The sequence below is a fragment of the Sapajus apella genome, unplaced genomic scaffold (assembly GCF_009761245.1).
Source record: "Sapajus apella isolate SASKATOON/1434 unplaced genomic scaffold, GSC_monkey_1.0 scaffold2, whole genome shotgun sequence".
NCBI classification, from domain to species: domain Eukaryota; kingdom Metazoa; phylum Chordata; class Mammalia; order Primates; family Cebidae; genus Sapajus; species Sapajus apella.
The window spans coordinates 8,132,898-8,148,403 of record NW_022436942.1 but is presented as its reverse complement, the minus strand read 5'-3'; the positions used below and the strand labels follow the sequence as shown (position 1 = coordinate 8,148,403).

The window sequence follows — 15,506 nt, the reverse complement described above, 5'->3', positions numbered from 1 at the left end:
GTTAAATTTTTACACTTGATCTTAGCCAAAAGGCCGAGAAGTGATAGCAGTTAAATTTTTTAATTGTTTATAATAAATGATAATACATACCTATGAGTTTTAAACAAAAAGTAAATAGCATTTTCGAAATGAAGAGATAAAGAAAATAGTTGAGAACAGTTAGAGGAGAATGCTGTGCCTAAGGAAGTCACAGTAAATAAAACTGTATGATTCAGATGAAAGAGAATATCAGATCAGTGATATAGAATAAATGAACCTAGACCAGAATCTTGTACATGTGGGCAGAAGACAGGAAGGGCAGAGGTGGGACTAGAACAAATGGGTAGTTAATTTGGGGAAAAGGTAAAATGACATCTGTACCTTATGCCAAAATGAATTTCAAATGAGTTTAAAAGATAAATGAAAAATAGAATACAACGTATTTGAAAGACAGGTAGTCACTTTAAATTTGACTATTAATATCTGAATTACATAAATCTCCTCCCCAAATCAATAATGAAAACATTAAAAATTCAGATAGCTAAAAGGGCAGGCAGTTCACAAAAATTTCTTACAGTAAATACAAATGACTAATAAATATGGGGAGAGGGTGAATTTTGGAGATTTTAGCTTTACAGATAGGAAAAATGCAAAAAGGTATCCTTTTTGGTCTATCAAATTGTAGCAAAGATAAATTTTTACTCATCCTGTGTATTAGCACTGATGCACTATTGGTCTATAAATTGGTATAAGTTGGTATAAATTGATTAATTTTTTTGGATTATAAAAAGGCTTTAATGGCCTGGTACAGTGGCTCACATCTATAATCCCAGCAGTTTGGAAGGCTGAGGCAGCCAGTAGATCTCTTGAGGTTAGGAGTTTGAGACCAGCCTGGCCAATGTGGTGAAACCCCATCTCTGCTAAAAACACACAAATTAGCTGGGTGTGGTGGCCAACACCTGTAATCCCAGCTACTCGGGAGGCTGAGGCAGGAAAATCGCTTTAACCTGGGAGGTGGAGGTTGCAGTGAACCAAGATTGTGTCATTTTACTCCAGCCTCGACGACAGAACAAGACTCCATCTCAAAAAACAGAAAAGCTTAGAGTTCTTAACATTATCATAGTAATTCCACTTCTAGGAATCTATCCTAAGGATATAATACAAAATTCAAAGAGTTATATATAGAGATATTAATTGCAGCATTATTGTAATTGCTGCCTGGCCAAGATCACCTTTTTTAAAATAGGGAATACAAACATGATTAAGAACTCACATGCAGAACTTGTGATCTAGTTGGAGATAAAACATAAAAATCCTTATTGGGATGTAAGAGTATTTGGAGAATTCACAGGAAGAGGAGATGACTTTAATTAGATAGGCCAAGAGAGGGAAATGGAATGAGCAAAGGTGTGAGAGTTTTACCTGTTTCAGGCATATGGATAATATTTAATAGCATAACCGTATTAAATACTTACATATAAGGGTACAGTGAACACCTTTGCACATATATCCTTAACTTTTATGCTCTAGGATAGAGAAATTGCCTGCAGAATGTTGTGTGATGTTATATTCTTACTGTATAAAAATGCTCTTTCTCAAATCTTTGATACTACCTCATTTTAATTTTTGTCATTCTCTTGGGTGAAGAAATGATATCACTTCACTTTGCATTTCCTTGATCCCTAGGACATAGGAGATTTTTTTTTCCATTACTCAAGTACATGACTCAAGGTTTTTCATATGTTTATTAGTCATTTGTATTTCCCCTGTGACTTGCTTTTTCCTGTTTCTTACTTTAAAAAAAAATCCAGTCCATCTTGATTTGGTATAACTTTGTATAATCTGGATATTTTTTATTATATATGTTGCAGATATTATCTTCGCATCTGACCTATGCCTTTTAACTTTTGTTTATGGCATTTTATTTTGCCATGTAAATCTTGACATGTCTAATCTTCATAGTCTTTTTCTTGAGGGCTTTGCAGTATTATGAAATACTTTCCCACCCAGTATTTTTTGAGATGGAGTCTCACTATGTTGCCCAGGCTGGAGTGCAGTGGCACGATCTCGGCTCACAGCAACCTACTTCCTGAGTTCAAGCGATTCTTCTGCCTTAGCCTCCCAAGTAGCTGGGACTACAGGGGTGCACCACCACTCCTGGCTAATTTTTGTATTTTTAGTAGAGGCCAGGTTTCACCGTATTGGCCGGGTCTCAAACTCCTCACCTTGTGATCCACCCGCATTGGCGTCCCAAAGTGCTGGGATTATAGGCGTGAGCCATCGTGCCCGGCAAGAATATTTTCTTACAGGTACTTGAATGGTTTTGTTCTTTATATTTAGTTCTTTAATCCACCTGTAATTCATTTTTATGTCTAGTATAAGTTAGAACTCTGATTTATGTCCAGCAGATTTGGCTAATATTCTGACCCATTCAGAGGTAATTTATTTAAAATAAAATGGACAGTTTTTACTGGTTTTGATTTCTGTTGAAAATACAGAGTACTGAAGAGCCGGGCTCAGTGGCTCATGCCTGTAATCACAGCACTTTGAGAGGCTGAAGCGGGGGAATCACTTGAGGCCAGGAATTGAGACCAGCCTGGCCAACATGGAGAAACCCTGTCTCTACCAAAAATAAAAAAAATTATCCGGGCATGGTGGCGTGTGCCTATAATCCCAGCTACGTGGAGACTGAGTCACAAGAATCGCTAGAACCTGGTAGGCGGAGGTTGCAATAAGCCAAGATTATACCGCTGCACCCCACCCTGGGTGGTAGAGAGTGACTGTGTCACAAAAGAAAAAAATGTAGGGTACTGAAGAAATTGAAACATTAAGAATGCCTTATAAGTAAATTAAACACTTTGGCTCTTTTGGGGAAAAAAAGATTGGCTCTTATTTTAAAGTTTGGTTTTGACAGAAAAAAAAATCCTGGATTGGTTAATAGAAACTTTTATTAGATGGATTGAATTGTGATGTGTGGAGATAAAGTTCTGAAAGAAGAATAGAAAGCCTTTAAAAAATAGTGTTGTCAGCCTAGGCAACATGGTAAAACACTGTCTCTACAAAAAATACAAATATTAGTGAGGTGTGGTGGTACATTCCTGTGGTCCCAGCTACTTGGGAGGCTGCTGTTGAGGTGGAAGGATCACTTGAGCCTACAAGGCAGAAGTTGCAGTGAGTCGAGATTGTGCCATTGCACTACAGCCCGGGTGACAGAGTAAGACCCTTTATCATAAAAAAGTACGTAAACAAATAAATAAATACACACATACAGTTAGTGTTCTACTGTAACTCTTAGATTGAATAAAACTGTTAACTTTTGAGATTAATTTTATTACAATTAAGTTTCTGTACAAATAGGGACTCAAAACAGCTCAATTTTCTAAATCACAGCACAGCAATTTATTTTTTTTTCCTTACATATCCAGAAGAAAATTCAGATGAATTATCTGGTGAACGACAAAGAAAACGCCACAAATCTGATAGTATTTCCCTTTCCTTTGATGAAAGCCTGGCTCTGTGTGTAATAAGGGAGATATGTTGTGAAAGAAGCAGTAGCAGTGAATCTACAGGGACGCCATCGAATCCGGTAATGTTCTCATTTTCAAGGACTCTGTTACAGTCTAGTCCTGGCAGTCCTAATAAGCATATCAATAGAATATACATGTGTCTTATGAGATTGATGCAAAACACGGTGCTAAATTTTACTTTAAAATAAAACTACTATATTGATCTCTACCTTCAGCCCCAGGTATTGTGAGAAATGTGGAAAATAGTGGAGTAACATTGGTATTGGTAAAATAGTAGTAGTATTAGTCATTATCAGTGTCACTCTGTATTAGAGAATATTTGTGGATGACTGCACCAATAGTACATTAAATAAATTGGAGAGTTGTTTGAGAAATTTGAAGTTGTACTTTTTAAAAAATAAAGGAACAAAACCAAAAATTTAGTTCAGTTAACTGTATTAGCATTTTAAGGCAAATTTGTCTTGACTGTTTAGAGTAAAAATACCTTTAATTACAGCCATCAGCGTAGTCTGAGCTTAACATTTGCCAAATAGGTCTAGACATCAGGTAAATTCTATTTACCAACACTGTGAAATACAGGTTTATTATTGCATGGATGACAGGAGAGTATTGGTACTTTCTGATGACTAATACAGAATTCCAGAATCTTAGTGAGCAGAATTTCTTGAGTTGTCACTGAAAGAAGTTCGGTAAAGAATTTTTTTGTTAACAAGTATGCTTGACAAATGGAATATTTTCGTTTGTATGTCTTTAAACAAGTTTGTCCAACCTACGCCCTGTGGGCCATATGGCGGGATGGCTTTGAATGTGGCCCAACACAAATTCATAAACTTTCTTAAAATATTATAAGATTTCTTTTCTTACAATTTTTTTTTCCTCATTCATGAGCTGTTGTTAGTGTTAGTGTATTTTACGTGTGGCCCAAGGCAATTCTTCTTGCAAGATTGGATACCTTTTGGAAACCAAAAGATTGGATACCTTTCTTGGTAATGTGGCAGTGTCTCATGGTCATTATTCTGGATATTGGTAATCATTGTGTAGGTCTCTAGAAGATGTGGGAGATGGAATCAATTGTGATAGTAATCCTAGCCTTTTACCTTGTACCTATTCTTGTTACTTCCTGTGTTATCTTTCTATTTTTCTCTTCCAAAGGAGTGACTGTATGAATGCATACCTGCCCTCTAGAGTTAGTACTGTATTTAACAGAGCTGTTACTCATGTGGACCGCTAGATGGCAGGATGAGCCCCTGCTCAGTCTGAGAGCAGGTTCTTCATTTGTAGATATTTAAGTTTATACCAGATTCCATAAAGTTGAGATGGCACTGGAGAGACAGTGGTAGTCAAAGTAGATATGGTTCTTGCCTTTAGGGGGAGATAGATCATTAATGATAAAAATGAAAACATTTAATAAATCCAGTGAAGAAAACAGGTTCTCGAGAGCAAGTATGTGTGATCTGAAAATTAGATCCAATTAAAACTTGATGAGTACACAAACTACAAGTTTGGTTAAAAAGATAATTACTATATCCTATCTATTTATTTATTGAGATTGAGTCTTACTCTATTGCCGTGGCTGGAGTGCAGTGGTGCAATCTTGGCTCACTGCAACTTCTGCCTCCTGGGCTCAAGCGATTTTCGTGTCTCAGCTTCCTGAGTAGCTGGGATTACAGGCGCCTACTGCCTTGCTCTGCTAAGTTTTTTACTTTTAGTAGAGACGAGGTTTCACTATGTTGGCCAGGCTGGTCTTGAACTCCTGACCTCAAGTGATCTGCCCGCCTTGGCTACCCAAAGTGTTGGGATTACAGACTTGAGCCACTGAGCCCAACACCCTATTTAATGTATAGTCTTTTTTTTCTTTTTTGTTTTTATTTTATTTTTTTAACGTATAGTCTTTTGTTAAAGTTATATCAGAATTCTAGCTGAATGATATTTGGAGTCTTTGTTCTTGCTTTGTACCTGGACACTGCCTTGTGACTGATACAGCTTTGATGAGTGGAAGAGCACCAGGTTTTCTGTTTTGAGTTGAATTAGATAAAACAACATGGACACATGTGGAGTGGTTTTAAGGAGTGGAGAGTTTAATAGGCAAGAAGGAGAAGGCAGAAGGAAGAAGCTCCCCCTTAAAGAGATGAAAGAGGAGACCTCACATTCTGAGGATACCAGCCAGTTTTCTGTAGTGGCTCAGGGGATTGATTTAACCAGGCATGATATATATGTAGCCCTCGAGAAAACTGGCCCTCCCACCCCAGTCCTTTAAGATGCAAATGCAGGGCACCAGTGCTGTTTTACATTCATAGGGAAATGGGGGGGGCATGTTGTTAGGCACAGATCCTGGCAAGGGCAAGAGGCTGGGGCTTTTAGGCTAGACAAGGTACATTTTTGGAGCAGTGGAAAAATCTTCTTAAGGACCTCTTTTCCTTTATTTCTTAGTAAATAAAGGAAACCACATTATCTGAGTTGAGTAGAACAGTAATTCTTTTTTTCTTTTTGTTAGCCCAGTCCTGAATTCTCTTAAAAAATCCTATCTGTTAAAAATGTCTCGTTTTCCAGGCTAAGTCCCTAGTTGTGAAAGCTTTTAGTAGGGCCAGTTTTTTTTTTTTTTTTCTTCCTTAATTATAATTTCCCTCATTTGGGAATGTGGTAGTCATCACTGGGTGTTATTCACCAGTTTGTGAAAGTGCATTCCTCTCCCATCTTTTCTTTCTTTGGGGTTTAAGAAATTGTGGGAAACTAAGACTGTTCTAGACTGTATTCCATGCAGTTTAGATGATGATCTTTTGTTATAGCTAAGACTGGGGGTTTTTAATAACTTGCTTCTACAACTGTCATAATTGAAACTGAAACAATTCTAGGTATTTCTGACTACAAAAATCTAAGATCTGGCTGAGCATGGTGGGTTATGCCTGTAATCCCAGCACTTTGGGATGCCAAAGTGAGCGGATCACGAGGTCAAGAGATCGAGACCATTCTGGCCAACCTGGTGAAACCCCATCTCTACTAAAAAAAATACAAAAATTAGCTGGGCGTGGTGGTGCACGCCTGTAGTCCCAGCTACTTGGGAGGCTGAGGCAGGAGAACTGCTTGAACCAGGGAGGCAGAGGTTGCAGTGAGCTGAGATCGTGCCACTGCATTCCAGCCTGGCACCTGGCGACAAAGCAAGACTCTGTCTAAAAAAAAAAAAAAAAAAGAAGAAGAAGAAGAAACAAAAATCTAAGATCTGTGCAGAGCTAGCCTATCTGATGCTTTTCTTTTTATTTTTTATTTTTGAGACAGTCACTCGCTCTTGTTGCCCAGGCTGGAGTGCAGCAGCATGTTCATGGCTTACTGCAACCCCAACCTCCTGGGTTAAAGCAAACCTTCCTCCTCAGCCTTGAGAGCTGGGACTACAGGTGTGCACCACCACACCTGGCTAGGTTTTTTTTTTTTTTTTTTTTTTTTTTTTTTTTTTACTTTATTTTTTTTTTCTTCCAGAGATGAGGTCTCAGCCTGTTTTCCAGGCTGGTCTGACATTGCTGGGCTTAAGTGATTCCCCTGTATTGGCTCCCAGAGTGTTGGGATGACAGGTATGAGCCACCACTCCCAGCCTGATGCTTTTGAAGCTTACGGTATTTAATAGTTTCTGTGGCATTCTTTTGTGAACATTAGCCAAAACTTTTTAAAACCACTCCCAATTGCATTTTTTATAGTACTGTAGGACAGGAGTTGGCAGACTTTCTGCAAAGAGCCAGATAGTTAAATATTTGGGCTCTGCAGGGCCATGTTTTCTGTCACAGCTACTGAGCTTCACTCTTGTAACGCAGGAGCATCCATAGACAACAAGTAAACACATAGGTATGGCTGTGCTCAATCTCTTTATTAATACAAATAGATGGGTGATGGGCCACAGGTGCAGACCCCCACCATGGAGTATGTTTTCTGAGACTTAATGTTTCTAGTGATTTACCCCCTTATTCTAAAATTAGGGCACTAAGAACTTTAGTTAGTTGAAGTATTTGGTTTGCTGGGTTACTTTGTTAGAGATGTTAATTGTATCCTAACTTGACTTGTGATTCTAACCTGATTGTCAGCAGAGCCCTTGTTAGGAATTAGAGCTGAAGCTTGATTAATGTTGTTTTTACTACTCTTTCCTGACATGACTCTACAAAAGTCTTTTGACCTCAGAGGCCATAAATAATATACTTTGTTTCTGTTTTTAGAACTGACATAGATATGGAAGTCATTTAATCTAAACTCCTTTTCTAGATGAAGTAGCTATAGCCTTTAGAAGTTAAATGATCTGGGCTGGGCACAGTGGCTCATGGCTGTAATCGCAGTACTTTGGGAGGCTGAGGTGGCTATCACTGTGGAGGTCAGAAGTTCAAGACTAGCCCAGCCAACATGGTGAAACCCCATCTCCACTAAAAATATAACAATTAGCCTGGTGTGGTGGTGGATGCCTGTAATCTCAGCTACTTGGGAGGCTGTGGCAGGAGAATTGCTTGAACCCCAGAGGTGGAGGTTGCAGTGAGACTGGAGCTCCATTGCATTCTGGCTTGGGCAACAGAGTAAGACTGTCTCCAAAAGAAAAGAAAAAAAAAAAAAAAAAAAAAAAGCTAATTGATGTACTTAAATTAGCTACATAGTGGCATGTGTAGAATAAGTCATATCCTGACTGCCAGACTTTTTTCAGCTATAGCCTTCTACTTAATGTATGCCCCTACCCTTAGCCACTGACAGCAAATATGGGCCTGAAGGTCTTATTAGATTCTTGAAATCCTGAAACGAGGAATCAGATGAGCAGCTACAGATTTTTTTTTTTAATTGTCTAAAGGCTCTTTAAAGGAAATTTCAAAGTTTATTAGAAAAACATAAGTATCTGTGACTCGAGACATTTTTCTAAGAAAAAAAAAACCCCATACATATCTTGTGTTGCGTCTTGTTACTTGCATTCTACCAATGTGGACATATAAAGATAAGTAAGACAGGTCTTAGCTCAAAAGTATATATAATTCAGATGAGAAACATACCTACAAAATTATGTTTTGCATAATTAGGTGTGAGACTGTGTAATTCAGTATTCTACAAGTAGCAAGGTTAATTAAAGGTGGAAGAGGGCTGGGCAAGGTGGCTGATGCCTGTAATCCCAGCACTTTGGGAGGCCGAGGTGGGCAGATCACGAGGTCAAGAGATTGAGACCATCCTCGTCAACATAGTGAAACCCTGTTTCTACTAAAAATACAAAAACTAGCTGGGCATCATGGCACTTGCCTATAGTCCCAGCTACGTGGGAGGCTGAGGCAGTAGAATTGCTTGAACCCTGGAGGCGGAGGTTGTGGTGAGCCAAGATCGCACCATTGCACTCCAGCCTGGGCAACAAGAGCAAAACTCCGTCTCAAAAAAAAAAAAAAAAAAAAAAAAAGAAGTGGAAGAGCCTTTTCAGTTATGATATTGACAAAGGCCCAGTCAAGGAAAAAGGAATAGGATTTTGAAAGTGTGAAATTATTCTAGTGAGGGGGAAGGTGTGGAAGTTGAAATGCCACGATTAGTTGAGGAAGCATCTAGATCTGGTGGGATTGTCCATATTTAGTAAGGGAGGAGAGATGTCTAGTTGAAGACAGATGATGATGTTAATATAGTCACACTGTCTGTACCTTCAGTGCCAAGAGGCTTTGGTTTTTTTCCCTTTATGCAGTGGAGTTTTGCACAGGGAAAATAATGTAGAAATAACCTTGAAACCTTAATCTAGTGTCAGTGTGCAGGATGCATCTGAGGAGGAAATAGAGTCAGAGGGATGAGTTAGGAAACTTACAGAGGCCAAGAGGTGATGTTTATTAAGTTACATATTTTTTTCTTATTTTAGGATCTGGATGCTGGTGTAAGTGAACATTCAAGTGATTGGTTGGATCAGGATTCAGTTTCAGATCAGTTTAGTGTAGAATTTGAAGTTGAATCTCTCGACTCAGAAGATTATAGCCTTAGTGAAGAAGCACAAGAACTCTCAGATGAAGATGATGAGGTAGTATTTTCCCCCCCTCTAATTATGTTGGAAAATTATTAAATATTTTCTATGCTCATTGACTTTGAGAATGAAATCATAATATATTCAGATTTCACTTGAAATCCTAGCCTCTTGATTTGTTCAGACTAATGTATTAGTTTGTGGACTTGAGGATTTCATAGTTGTTCATAACTTGATTTATATTCTTATGTTGCTAGTAATGCCAAGAAGTCAGTAGGCCTCAATGAACATGCTTATTATAACCATCTCATCACTTTTAAAAATATTTAATTCAATTACTGTTGTAATATTAGCTTGCTTTTTGTAAAAGTAAAACATGCATACAGTTAAAGTCAAATAGTACCCTCAGTGATCTGTTTCCCAGAAGTGGCTGCCTTCAGCATTTCTAGCCATTTTCCTGTTGTTTAATATCTCCGTATTATTTATTTATAAAATTAAACCACTGAGCTGAATGTTTTGTTTTATTCATCCTAAACATCCTTTGTATTGACTTTTCCCATTGTGGGTGATGATTTCTCTCTCCTCCATTTTTTCCCCCTTTATACTCACTCACTCTATTTCATCTTAGACTTTCTCATATATTGTAGTGCATGGTATTTAGGACTTATTACTAGGAAGTTTTCCGGTAGAAGGAAAAAGGGTGATGAATTGATGCTGACGAATTTGTTTTATTAGGTATATCGAGTTACTGTGTATCAGGCAGGGGAGAGTGATACAGATTCATTTGAAGAAGATCCTGAAATTTCCTTAGCTGTAAGTATATATCTGCTTTTTTTAAGAAATCAAAAAATTACATTAAGGTCTAGATGAGGAAAATTATGTCTATCCTACTTTCTGAAATGAGCTGATTTTTATAAAGTTAAAATATAAAGTCTGATTAAAGCATTTTGCTTTCATTTGTTGTAATGAAACTTATAGCTATAATTTTTATTTTTAGATGGTGGAATTTGAACTTTGTTTTTGTTTGTTTGTTTTGTTTTTTTGAAACAGGGTCTTACTTTGTCTCCCAGGCTGGAGTGTAGTGGTGCAATCTCGATGTACTGCAGCTTCCACCTCCCAGGTTCAAGCGATTCTTGTGCCTCATTCTCCAAAGTAGCTGGGATTATAGGTGTGCGCCATCACGCCCCACTAATTTTTATATTTTTAGTAGAGACCAGGTTTCACCATGTTGGCCAGACTGGTCTCATCCTGGCTGAGAATTGAGAGTGGGCAGATCACTCTGAGAGATCACTTGAGAACGATCCACCCACCTTGGCCTCCTAAAATGTGGGATTATAGGCATGAACCACTGCACCCAGCTGAATTGGTACTTTTTGCTGTTATTTTGGAAAATTTCAATTATCTTCAGTATACTTATCACCCAATAACACTTACCAACATTTTGCCAATCTTGTCAAATGTAAAGTTTTTTTAAAATTGAAATAGGGTCCTGCTCTGTCATCTAGGCTGGAGTGCAGTGATGTGATCATGGCTTACTGCAGCCTCCACCTTCCAGGCTCAAGTGATCTCCCACCTCAACCTCCCGAGTAGGTGGGAGTATAGGTGCATGCCACCACACCCAGCTAATTTGTATTTGTTATAGAGATGTCACCGTGTTGCCCAGGATGGTCTCGAACTCCTGGGCTCCAGTGATCCACCCGCTTTAGTCTCCCAAAGTGCCAGAATTATAGGCATAAGCCACCACACCCAGCCAAATGTAAACATTTTTATTATTGATTTTTATTATAGAATGTGGTAGGTTTTGCCATTTTGTTCTTAATATTGCCTTTGTTATAGTTGAATAGGAAATACATTTTTTTAGTTATAAACAGTTATTAATTATCCAAATGCAAAAAAGATGAAAATATGTTTCCAAAATTTTTATTGTAGTAGAAAATAATTTAAATAACTAGTTGAATCATTTGATGTCAAGTTGTGTAAAATATTTTAGACTTTTTATTATCTATTTTAAGACCCACTAAAATTATTTTAGATATTGATCTTGCAATATATTAGACTTTTTGATGCCCTTTTACTCCCATATTGCAAGACCTTTTCATTGGTTTTATGAGCTGTGAAAACCCCCTTCTATAACTTGTAAAAACCAATGTTGAAGAATAAATAGTCTCTGTCTTTATTGCTCCTCTCTTATGTCATTTGTGAGGCATAACTTATGAGGTTTTCACTTGTAAAATGTCCTCAGGCAAGAACCATGCTTCAGTTAAGGGAAGAATAGGTTATGTAAAAAAGCTGGGGATGTGGGAGAGTTTGTTATCCAAATTGCATGGTGGAAAGGCTTGCATGATAAAACTTTGAGAAGAGAAAGAAGCATTGAGCAGTTACAGAGATGAGAGCACAGGAAAGGCTAGACAAGTAAAGGGCATACGTTATGGTTAGTGACCAAGGATGATAGGTTTTAGCGGCAATACTTGCTGTGAAAATGTTTTAGCATTTCTCTTGTGGTTGGAGTTAGGGAATACTCAGTTGAGCCATGGTTTTAGAGCACGTCTAAGGTAGTTCCAGTCACTGGTGGATTAGGAAGTCTTTCTCTAGAAGGCAGGTTTCATCCAGATTGATAGGATCGACTCTAGAATAGTGTCAAGGGTTGAGCCTTTAAGGGAGTGAAGATAGGCTGCATTACAGAGTGAAAGATCCCATATACTTGCATCAACTAAAGGAAACAACTGTAATTGTATCCTGAAACAGATAACTTTATAGGTACATGATTAATATCGCAGTGAATACATTTTTAGTTTAGAATTTTTCAGGTTGGTATGGGTGAAAAAAATGGGTATGCATGTTTTCTAGGAGAGACTGTTACATATTGACTTTTAAAAACCTGTTTTGTGTGTAATTGAGACATATAACATGACGTTTTGACACACATGTTAATAGTGAAATGATCACTATAGTCAAGCAAATTAATGTAATTCATTATCTTGTATAGTTACCTTGTGTGTTTGGTAAAAATATAAAAAATCTACTCTCTTAGTAAATATCCAGTATACAAATATATTACTAACTATAGTCTTAATGCTGTACATGGTGACTGTATTATATGAAACACTGAATATTGAGCTGTGTGGTATATTTTACCTTAGACATAGCAAAGTTGCTAGAATTCCTGTGACTAGTATTTAAAGGATTACAGAAACTGACTGCGTGTCTTATTTCATTGAAGGACTATTGGAAATGCACTTCATGCAATGAAATGAATCCCCCGCTTCCGTCACATTGTAACAGATGTTGGGCCCTTCGTGAGAATTGGCTTCCTGAAGATAAAGGGAAAGATAAAGATAAAGGGGAAATCTCTGAGAAAGCCAAACTGGAAAACTCAACACAAGCTGAAGAGGGCTTTGATGTTCCTGATTGTAAAAAAATTACAGCGAATGATTCCAAAGAGTCGTGTGTTGAGGAAAATGATGATAAAATTACACAAGCCTCACAATCACAAGAAAGTGAGGACTATTCTCAGCCGTCAACTTCTAGTAGCATTATTTATAGCAGCCAAGAAGATGCAAAAGAGTCTGAAAGGGAAGAAACGCAAGACAAAGAAGAAAGTATGGAATCTAGTTTGCCCCTTAATGCCATTGAACCTTGTGTGATTTGTCAAGGTCGACCTAAAAATGGTTGCATTGTCCATGGCAAAACAGGACATCTTATGGCCTGCTTTACATGTGCAAAGAAGCTAAAGAAAAGGAATAAGCCCTGCCCAGTATGTAGACAACCAATTCAAATGATTGTGCTAACTTATTTCCCCTAGTTGCCCTGTGTATAAGAGAATTATATTCCTAACTAATTAACCCTAAGGATTCAGACAGCATGAAATTTATTTACATATATCAAAGGGAGAAATTGCCTCAATCCATGTGGATTTCTTCTCTTTAGTATAATTTACCTACTTTGGTAGTGAAATAGTAAATACTTACTTTGAAGAAAATTTCATTCTGTGTCTATTTAATATTTGGGTTTTAACATAATTTGAATTGAATAGCTGATTCTTTACCACAACCCCAAATTTTAAATAATTTCTACTCTGTCTTAAATGAGAATTATCTATTTTTTAAAATATATATATATATATATGGCATTGTGATGTAACTTATTTAGTACCTTTCATGTAAAGGGAAATTGGTGGAAACATTTAGTTTTTTGTTTTTTCATTTTTCTTTTTTTTTGAGACAGAGTCTCACTCGGTTGCCCAGGCTGGAGTGCAGTGGCACAGTCTTACAGTCTCCACCTTCTCAGTTCAAGCAGTCTCCTGCCTCAGCTTCCAGAGCAGTTAGGATTACAGGCACGAGCCACAATACCACCTGATTTTTTTGTGGTTTTAGTAGAGACAGGATTTCACCATGTTGACAGCATGGCCTTTAACTCCTAAACTCAAGTGATCCACCTGCCTCAGTCTCCCAAAATGCTGGGATTATAGGTGTAAGGCACCGTAACTGGCCCCAAATTTTAGGTATTCTTAGACCTTCTGATCTTTAGTTTCTCTCTCCAAAATACTTTTTCTAGGTTAAAAAAAAATTGGCTCTTATATTTGGTGCTATGTAAATAAAAATGTGTTACTTTTTTTTTTTCTTTAAGAGTTCTTGTTTTTGCAATGGAGACAGGGTCTCCTTATGTTGTCTAGGCTGGTCTTGAGCTCCTGGACTCGAGGGATCCTCCTGTCTTGGTCTCTGGAAGCGCCAGGTAGGATTATAGGTGTAAGCCACCCCACCCGGCTGTAAAAATGTACTTCTTATTCTCCAGCCTCTTCTGTATAAACAACTGAAGTGAGGGATGGGGGTAATGATGCTACCAGTGAAAACAGCTACCATTTACCCATAAGACAAAACTTTAAAGCCTCCTGAGTAAAATATGGCATTGTCTTGGGAATGTAACCTAGTATATCAAGCCCTTTTTCACACAAAAAATCTTTTCAGGATTTAGTGGAACCTGTTGTTTCCCCTAAGTTGAAAAACAACTGTAGGACACTTCAGGTCCCTTCCTGGGCTGGGTTACTTGGTGCCCAGCCTAGGCTTCAGACTTTTGCTTACGGCCAGTTTCGGAAACCCGTGAATTCAGAAGGGTCAATTCAGAAATTTGATGAACAGAATTGTTCATTTAAAAACTAACTGAAAAGATTGCAAGTTTTTTCTGAATTATCCAGAAATGATGCATCCTTTTCCTTCAAGAATGACAAGGTCAGAATGTGGAATTCCAAGATACCTCTTGACTCTAGCTCCATGTTTGGTCAGTGGAAGCCCATGCGAGCTCAGCATGTGTACTGAGAAGTGTTAGTGTCTTTTAGAGCCAGTCTACCCTGCTCACATCATGGTGTTCATCTGTAGCTACTGCACGGCGTTCAGATTGTGTGAATCCAAATGTCATAAAAACTTTAGAAGTGCAATTCTCGAAAGGTTAGGTGGACTAAAACATTCAGTAGAGCAACTGATAATAACAAGCTTACAGTGGATAATTCATTTGAATTTGAAAAATATAGAAATGAACCTGTCAAATACCAGCAAGAACTGAAGAATAAAATTACTGATGTAGCGAAGACAGATGCAAAGATCAAACAATTGCAGACTAAATTTATAAGGAACAAATTGAAGAAAAATAAAGGAATACAGAAAGTTCAGGACATCAGAGAAATTGGGCAAAACTCATCTTGACCCTTCTTGAAGGCAAAGGAAAGCAGCTGGAAGAAAAGATGATACAACCATTACAACAGGATGCAGATGTAGAAGAGGTTTCCTAAAAATCTTGTCTGTAACTGCTAATATATTTGCATTTGAAAATCTCTTGGAGACTTAAAACCTCTAAATTATTATTATTTTTTTGAGACAGTCTTGCTCTGTTGCCAGGTGCCAGTCTGGAGTGCAGTGGCGCGATCTCGGCTCACTGCAACTTCCGCCTTCTGAGTTCAAACGATTCTGCTGCCCCAGCCTCCCAAGCAGCTGGGACTACAGGTGTGTGCCACTGTGCCCAGCTAATTTTTTTTGTATTTTATTAGAGATGGGGTTTCACCATCTTGGCCA

General features: G+C 37.9%; 1 protein-coding gene across 4 annotated transcripts in view; it reads left to right on the top strand.

Annotated features, from left to right (window-relative positions):
- The window catches only part of MDM2 (MDM2 proto-oncogene), a 30,346-nt gene extending 15,315 nt beyond the window's left edge, over positions 1-15,031 (top strand). For 2 of the 4 annotated variants that reach the window (XM_032287859.1, XM_032287867.1), the window contains 4 exons: positions 3,405-3,565; positions 9,346-9,360; positions 10,180-10,257; positions 12,665-15,031. In XM_032287859.1, coding sequence (XP_032143750.1) covers positions 3,405-3,565; positions 9,346-9,360; positions 10,180-10,257; positions 12,665-13,246 — 836 coding nt within the window. In that variant the 3' untranslated portion in view covers positions 13,247-15,031. Of the gene's footprint in view, positions 1-3,404; positions 3,566-9,345; positions 9,502-10,179; positions 10,258-12,664 lie in introns of all 4 variants that reach the window. The other 2 variants (XM_032287841.1, XM_032287850.1) reach the window with 1 other exon arrangement.
- The last annotated feature ends 475 nt before the right edge of the window (positions 15,032-15,506 follow it).